Here is a 9325-nt window from a genome sequence, read left to right on the forward strand (position 1 = left end):
TCTCCTTTGTATCTTTCGTGACATACTCGGAGACAGTCTTGTAAACGATCGCCCGGATCGACTCTGTGTACCCCGTTGTCATTCATTACCCAATCTCTCGATAGGTATGTTTTATTAACGCTTATAGTCGAGCACAGAATAATAATATGATCGAAAACGTCCCGATAATGACTTTGTAAAATATCTAGAATAAAAGCTGTTTTTCCGCAGCCCATGTGCCCGCATATGATAGCGCAGTGCGGATCTTTAGGTAAAAGATTATTAATAGATTGCTTGCACGAATCTCCCATTCTGTATATTAAGTTGCGCATCCATAATCACGTACAAATATATGTTTAATTTACCAGCTGATTCCTGAAGCTTCGTTATCTGTATGGTGGCACCCTCGCTAGCATTTTCTATTCTCCTCCCACTGCCGTGTAATTGGTCATCGTCCGTTGTTCGCATGTCGAGCCCTAGCGCGTACTTCGTGGTGAGGTATTCACCCATCGATACACTTCCGAGAGACAGATCTTTCACGACCGCGTTAACTTCCGGGGAGTGTTTTATAGAAGGAAGTTTTTTAATCTCATCCCACTGGTGATACGCTAGCATTCCTTGGCTATATAGTTGATTAGGAACGCCCTCGATAGTCAATTGTAGAACTTCTCGGTATTTCTTTTAAACGCATCGGAGGGGTCCTCGAACAACATTAAAATACCCTTCAACGACCTCGTGGGGACGTTTAGATTTATATTCCACATCGTATCTTTTCTGTCCCTCGTGATCTTTCGGTGTCGCAGCACGCGATCGTACAAATGGCTAAACTTCCCGAATAATGGTTACGAATTTGTCTGGCTAATTCGGGATCCGTTATCATATCGTACTCCAGCGAGATATTGTCAATGGAATAGCTAGCATCTTCAGCAGCTCTGTTTACTCTGCCGTAGTCATTAAAAGTGAGTTCGTATTCTAACCTATCGCCTAGGGATGCTTGATAAAAGGGCATGTGGGAATCTAGTAATTCAAAGTCTAGGGGAACATAGAATCGGTTACCTAATGCGTCGGCAACGGCCTTATCTTTTTCGTTGGTATCAACCCTATTTTCAGCATCTACGCGCAGTCTCAATGTGTTCTTATTACAAATACCTTGGTACTGTAAGTTTTCCCGCTCTTTATCCGTTCTCCAGAGATCCATGTAGCAATAGTATACATCGCTATCGTCGATACTCAAAACCTCATTACCTCAGTCCTCAACGATGACGACACACTGGCCGACAAAATTAAAACATTGTTCAGAGAACAGGGAATAACAATTGCCAGTATTTTAACCGCGTTGGGATTTATTATATCGACTTTGACTCTCGCGTTAACAGGTGGCACAGGTGGTACAGGTGGAGGCGGATCACCTCCTAGTGATAAAAATGGTATTAAAGAGTGGATAAAAAAGCATTTAAAAGCATTAGGTTCAGCACTGGGAAAGCTCGCTGAGAAAGCCGCGGCCGCACTTCCTGGTATAATAGGGAGTGTTGTTTCCTGGCTATTGAATTTATTAGCTAAGACCACCACTTGGCTTAGTCAAAACTTGTGGGGGCTGATCGTAGCAACTGCAGGGCTGTTGTACGTACCCGCTAAGAACTATTTATCCAAATCAGTCCGCTAACCAAATCATGAGTAAACCAGCCGCGACTCCACCCACTACGAGCGCTGTTTTTTCATCTATATGTTGTTGATTTTTAGCCTCAATATGCGGTGACACTTGTGCATCAGTAGATGTTTGTGCGATAATTGGTGTTTGTGGCTGGACTATTCCCTTTTCGCCCGTGATTGTTTGCGTTATTAATTCGACGTTCATATCTGAATTTATACCTGGTTTTTGTTGATCGGTAGCGATAACAATTTTATTATTATAGCATATCACTTGACCGATCTTAAGTCCCATATTACTCGGAGACATGTATAGTCCCAGTGCATAAACGAAGTCCACTTTGGATTGAGCGTACTGTTATGCATCTTGAAAACATTTTATAGACGATGGTATGTCAACTGGTGAATTAATGGCGTCCTCCACGTTTGCGACAAACTGTTTTTGCGCATCGAACGCCGTCCCAGTACCGATAATGGACGTTCGTGTTTGCGATTGCGCACCGAGAATTGCCCATGCATAAGTTCTTATCGATTCATTAAGTCTTTCAAATCATGGGTTAGTAAAATTATTTTCCGTTTTATCATTAAGAAATTCATTCCAAATACGTTCGAAGACCCTCTTATCATAAATATTATTTGCGTGATTCCATGCTGGATCCAGCGGTAATGGAACACTAATTTCTTTAAGTATACGTCTAATCTGATAGTACACGTGAAATAATATAACAGACTTATATAGTTTAAATCCTGTGGCATTAACAGATACGCCACATCCCGTTGTGGCACACCATACAGCAAAGTTTAACTGATTCTGCCAAAATTGCATCGGATTGTGAAACCAATCGTGCACCATTTTATCAAGGTTGCCGTGAAACTGTATTTTTCAAAGATATCGTGGAATTTAACTAAAAATTCAGCACCAGAGGCAGTTACTACAATCGATTGATTAATAATGTATCTCGATTTCATATTTAAGTTGTGATATAGTATCATTGTATATTTAATATGTATGTTACACTCCCGGGAATAACAAATGGCCAGTCTATTGAACTGCTTCATACTATCGATAACTCGGATGGACAACTCGAAGTCGCACTATGCGATGTAACGTATTACCCACGGTGGACCAATATAAGTGCTGCGAAAGGTAATAATAATGTGACTATAACAAATAAACTAAATCTTATTGAAAAAAACATTCATATACCTGATTGGTATTACAGTATATGTTCACTCAATGATAAAATCTTTAAGCCTAATGGAATTAGTCTAACACAAGATGAGTCGAATGGGATAGTGAAAATCGACACTGGAGAAAAAGGTAGATGGATTTACAAGGAATTAGCATTTACACTTGGGTTTACACGGGAAGTAGTATTAGATCAATCGGGTTTATCATTATTCAGTACAACATCTGATGGAGATACATTACCCGATTTAGTTCCCTCTAAAGAGTTGTTCATCCATCTTGACCAAATAAGCACGACGGATAATATTCAACTAGAAAGTCCTTCAGCTCTGCTCAGATCTGTTCCAGTGAAAAATGAAAAATACAATAGTGGTAGAACGGAATCTTTCTCGTCATTACAATATAAAAAATTAAAGCGTGGTATTATTTCTGACCTCAAAATTTCTGTATTAGATGTAAAGCACCAACCTGTACATATAGGATACTTAAGTGTAACACTCCATATTATAAATAATGGTTGATGCATCAGGCCCTGGAATGATCAGACAATGTAATACAATTGCGCTTTCCAATCTCGGAGACACGGAAGGATTCGGTAAACCCGGTAACAATGGTAAGTTATACGCTTTACACTTACACGATAATGTAAATAAGCGGAAAGAAGTTATATTCCCGGAAAATCTAGAAGATTTAAGCGATGTCGACGTTAGTAGACTCCTTAAAACCACTCCGTACAATATTATTTACAACAGTGAGAATAAAGGGACTATGGTCGAAGCAAACATCAAGTGGCTACTGAATATCGTCATTACCTCACCTTATGCGATGATGGGTAAGGGACATAATTTAACTAAGATAATAAATAGTGGTATCATACTCGCGGCCTACATCCCGTCAAAACGAAAAAGTGTGTTAGTCACTCCCCTGCCAGAAAAACCAGGTCATATGTTATATAGTCGTCTGGCAATCCAAAATGTTAGTTTAAATTTGATTGCTGAATTCGATGATATTAAAGTTAACTTGAGTGCAATACCTAATATTTCTACGCTTATTATTGAAATCTTGTTCGGAGATGAACCGGTAGATGCCTTCGAAATATTACCAGGTCTATCGATTAAATGGCTCAAGAAACACGAGCGTCAACGTTGCAGTATTATTCATGTCGGTGCATCACCCGTTACAACCCTCGAGGGGGTTCAAATTATTAAAAGTGGTAGTATTTCTCTTTCTAAGATATTCTTGCCGTATAATATACATTTGATAAGGTTGATGTATACTCTCAAAACATTTAAGCAAGACCAATTAAAGAATATTATATATTCGTAATATACACTATGAGTTTATATCCAGCGCTCGATGAAAAGATCGAAACTGTTGATGGATTTCGATTACATCAAATAAGCGACATAAAACATCAAATAGAAAAGGATAGGGAGTTGAGACTTGGATTGTATAAAAAGTATCGCAGAGCCGTGAATGCTCTGGATGGAGTTGACACCGCTCTTATAGTGGCTAGCATGGGACTCGGTGTAGCCGGTGTCAGTTTACTATCAACTATAATCGCCGCGCCTATTGTGCTCGGAATGGAAATAACCGCTGGAGTCTCGGGACTGGCAGGAATAGCGATAAAATTCATTTCTCGTAGGTTACAAAAGAAAGCATTAAAACACGATAGTATTCGGATACTCGCCGAAGCAAAGTTGAACAGCATTGAGGATCATATTTCGACAGCAATGGCCGATTATAACATATCCGATGATGAGTTTCGTTTAGTGCTGTCGGAACTCACCAAATGCAACGAAATGAGGCAGGAGATTCGATCAAAATCTCGTAAGACCAGTGGTATTAGCGGGGATGAGAAAAAAAAGTTCATAGAACAGGGGAGGCAACAAGCGCATCAATTATTCCGTGCCAAAACCAAAGAACTGGTTGGAGATTAAAAATAGATTGCTTACTATCTTTGATCACATTTAGACAAATGCTTACATAAATATATATAATAATGGAAAAAACTATTAAATGGAGAGAATTACCACAAGGTTTTTATTATATCAGTGATGTCAAACAAACCAAATACGGTTATCAATTGTTTCTTATCAATTTACAAGAAGAGTGTAGTTATATAGTCTGGTCTCCTAGTAAAATGAACGAAGAACTTAATAAAAATGTTGAATATCGCTTTATCAATAAAAATAATGAAGAATATTTTTATTACCATTTAGGCTCATCTAAAGCAATGATTGGCCCCAGGTATTGGTGAGCTAGAGCCAATCTCATGACTATGGTTGAATCGCATAATCATTTTGGCATAAAAAATTCCATCTGTAGTAGCAGTATAGGTATATGAATCCGACTCCAGTGGAAGTGAGACCGGAACCCCCATTACCTATAAAAATTTATATCATAGACTCCAGGTGGTGGTGAGCTGGAGTCAATTTAGTTTAATCTTATGACTATCGTTGAATCGCATAGTCATTTACACATAAAAAATGCTACCTGTAGTAGCAGTATAGGTATATGAATCTGGCTCCAGTGGAAGTGAGCCAGAACCCCCATTACCTATACTACTAATCCAAAATAACTTTTTTGAAAGTGCAGCACAACACAATCGATAAATGAATGGCTTATTCGACGAATAAGATTGTTCTTGATGAAATTATCTTTCACCAATACGGTTACACCACCACTGTAACGGCCACGTTGTTTAGGTTTAGGTCGACAAAAGTTAAATAATTGAAAATCGGACAATAGATCGCCAAAGTCTTCTTCCTGCTTAACAAACGACTCACAGAAACTAATAATGTCGTATCTACTGCAGAACTGTTTAAAATCACTAAATGAAGAGCTCACGTGTTTGTACAATCCATCAATATTCCAACTGAGAATACTACAACTTGTGCCTTGGCCCTCTCCTCATTTCCATGTTGTCGATCGCGGACCTCTGTCCGGAGTGCTCTCCCTTCCATTTCCGTGTCCAGGTTCCGACGTAAACAAAGGGGCGTGTATGTGTTGTTGGTTAGACTGTGTGCCTATGATGTTTGTTGATATCCTGTTTCCATTGGTCGTGCATACATTCGTGTTCTTCACACTGTCGTATACAAACACTTGTCCATAAACCATGAGTTTGTCGTGTCAAATTTTCGGTTTTAATCCGGCTTTTAGAGCTTCAGAATATAATGGAGCTAAGGAGCGTCGGGCCTCGCGTACACGCTGTGGTAGGGTAATGCTGGGTAATGTAGGCGAGCGGCCGTGTTTACTGAGATCCCGAGATGGGTATATGTCTAGAGCAATATCTTGCGAAAATAGGCACCTTTTCGCAACCAAATAAGTCCATACGCACTATGCATGGTATTTCGCTCAGAAGAAAGTCTGTTTCCTCTATTTACACACATTTAAGTCTCCTCTATTTACACACATGAAGTCTCCTCTATTTACACACATTTAAGTCTCCTCTATTTGCACACATGAAGTCTCCTCTATTTACACACATTTAAGTCTCCTCTATTTGCACACATGAAGTCTCCTCTATTTACAGACATGAAGTCTCCTCTATTTACACACATTTAAGTCTCCTCTATTTGCACACATGAAGTCTCCTCTATTTGCACACATGAAGTCTCCTCTATTTACACTCATTTAAGTCTCCTCTATTTGCACACATGAAGTCTCCTCTATTTGCACACATGAAGTCTCCTCTATTTACACAAATGAAGTCTCCTCTATTTACACACATTTAAGTCTCCTCTGTTTGCACACATTGAAGTCTCCTCTATGTACACACACGAATTCTCCTCTGTTTACAAACACGAAGTATCTTTACACGCATAGACTCCTCTCTTTACACACGTCTCCTGATGACAAACATAATGTTTTATTATTTTATTTGGGAGATATTCTTCAAAGGCTGGAGAATAGCTGATAGAATGTTTGCGATAGTATGCAATGTACTTGAATATGAACATTAAATATATGATATTATGACTAGAATATGTTGCTGATGCTTTGTTGTCTGATCGCAAGGTGCAATTAAATGCGTGGTGAAGAATACACTTCATTGATGAAAATAAGTTATTAGTATTAATACAGATAGTCAATGAAAGTCACGTCATTTATTTGAAAAGTCAAAGAAAACTACGAGAGTAAATCTCTAAAAATGTGAAGGAAACGTTTGGAGTCATTTAAGGATATACGTAAAAAGAAAACTGTGCAGAATAATATCACGTCATGTCTGTCATTTTCTGCCCATGTTCATTCTCCACATCAACCTTTTTCGTTTCAGTGTAAACACTGTGGAAAAGCTTTCGCCTCTCATGCTGCACACGACAGTCACGTGAGACGGACCCATGCTAAAGACCAGTCGTGTATGTGCTCAGTTTGCGGGAAAAGCTTCTCACAGACCTATGAACTCAAATTCCATATGACCTCACACGTTGGCAAATAGCACACCAACACTGGCAGTGTAAACATACCTATCATTACCATAGTGTAGAAGTCGGTAATTACGCGGCATTCTTTGACGTTCACAAGGGATTACGGCCAAACGATGTTTTTCCACACAGCGCCTGTACCATCAGCACCATACATGTCAATGTTTTGACCAATTAATAAAAGAAGTAATCAGGTGAACATATGGCAATGTTAAGTATTGCATAATAAATTAAGAATCGTGTTGTTTATTTGTCTCCCATTGTTGTTGATTGAAACTCACTTACGAACTAGTGTATAACCTCTATTTATAAATTGTTTATGCAAACACAGATATATATTCAGATTTGTATACCCACTTCACATCAATATTGGTTGGGTACATACAAAGACTTTCTTTCGTTTGTCACATTTTCGTGTTGGAACAAGACCTTTACTTTTCAAATATCTCCATGAAATCGCTACATACACTTTGACCAAGAGTTGCCCTTTTGCATGTTCATGTTTCTTTTTTAGGGAAAAAACCTGATTAACACGATGCTGTGTTAAGTCACCATACACAGATGTACATGTCACAATGCAAACACACGAACTTAGTGGTCACTTTGACAGTAACTTATGACTTGTATACTTCAATGATATGTTCCATTCTTACAATGGAAATAGCAAACGTCAAAATTAGTTTATCTTTATTACCTGCCATCTCAGTCTAAATGGTCAAGGCAAATGTCACTGCCTATCATGCCTGGGAGATGGTGAAGACAAGAGAGAATTACATGCCGGTCCTGTACTAACTTCTGGAAACCCCCGACTATGAAGGTGAGGACATCTGTTCCGCCTACTACCACATAGTGCTATGTGCTATGTGCTACACAACTGATTGTACTGAATGGAAGAATAATCATGTACGCTCATTTCAGTGATCCATGACACGACTACAAGGCCAGTGTAACCCATAAGATGATTAAAATTGGAGATCTGTTTTTTTTATGAACGTCTTGTCAATTATTTCTAGCAAGTAATATATGAACACACAATGCCATTTATAAAGTTGTCAAATGTAACAAATGTTATAATGGTATAACACTTTCGTAGTAAAGGACAGATTCTAGTACTTTTTGGGGTTGAGTCTCATCCGGGATTCGAACCCTCACTCTAAGAGTGCGGCACCTAATCGCCAGCACACAAAGTCAGCGATCTCACCCGCTCAGCCACCGAGGCTACCACTTCAAAGGATTACGGTACCGTCCGTCAAGCTTCATGACCAAATTATGCTCGAAATAAACTACGGGGCACGTCCGGCCTCCATTCAAGAATCCGCTGGAATTGGGTTCGAATCCCAGATACAGCCCGATTATTATCGTTGTTATCTGTCATCACTATACTGACTCGTTCTATAATAAACTTTCGCAGTATGTGGGTTTGCTGTAAATTAACTAAAATATGACGACTGCACCGATGTGTCACAGATGTGGTCAAAAATCTGTGGTACGCAGGGGCATCGGTGAAACCCACCGATGCCCCCAACATCGTCCGGCTACCGTTGTATATGTGACTGAGGCATAAACCGTTGTTGTTGCAAAAACAGAAGTATATCTTTCACCGCCGTCTCCACCCGGTCCCATAAATTACTATATTCCAGTCTGACACCATTACCTTCTGTTTCGGGAAACATATGCCTTCTACAACTTTCAAACAGATCAGAAGATCATGCCTCGATCTAACATAATGAAGAATCTACACTTATTTAGGTTATAGTGACAGCCTATCTAATTTGGGAAGACATGTCTAAAGCAGAGCCACTTTACAACATGCTTCTTACTTTATGTATCTTGTTGTAAGTTACTCATTTAGGACTTTGTTGACTTATGTTCTGTTCGGAAAAGAACATATGAGTTGTTGAGGGCATCGGTCTGGTAACCCAAGCCAGCAGGAGTTATCTCCCCTTACCGGAAGTGCCTCCATCTTGGATGAGCAAAGAGGGGCATTGTGGGTCATTCGTGCGCATCCAAGATGGCGGCATATCCGTTTCCGGTGGCGTACGCATCCAAGATGGCGGCATATTCGTTTCCGGTGGCGTGCGCA

The 9325-nt window shown here is 39.5% G+C and overlaps 1 protein-coding gene across 1 annotated transcript in view; it reads left to right on the forward strand.

Moving 5' to 3' along the window:
* LOC139445313 (PR domain zinc finger protein 14-like) overlaps positions 1-8230 on the forward strand; it is an 89309-nt gene extending 81079 nt beyond the window's left edge. Inside the window, exon 9 of the mRNA XM_071226436.1 lies at positions 7095-8230. Within this exon, the coding sequence (XP_071082537.1) occupies positions 7095-7256 (162 nt within the window). The 3' untranslated portion in view covers positions 7257-8230. The remainder of the gene's footprint in view (positions 1-7094) is intronic.
* Positions 8231-9325: the final 1095 nt, after the last annotated feature.

Source organism: Haliotis cracherodii, unplaced genomic scaffold (assembly GCF_022045235.1).
Source record: "Haliotis cracherodii isolate W230 unplaced genomic scaffold, xgHalCrac1.p SCAF_6, whole genome shotgun sequence".
Classification (NCBI taxonomy): domain Eukaryota; kingdom Metazoa; phylum Mollusca; class Gastropoda; order Lepetellida; family Haliotidae; genus Haliotis; species Haliotis cracherodii.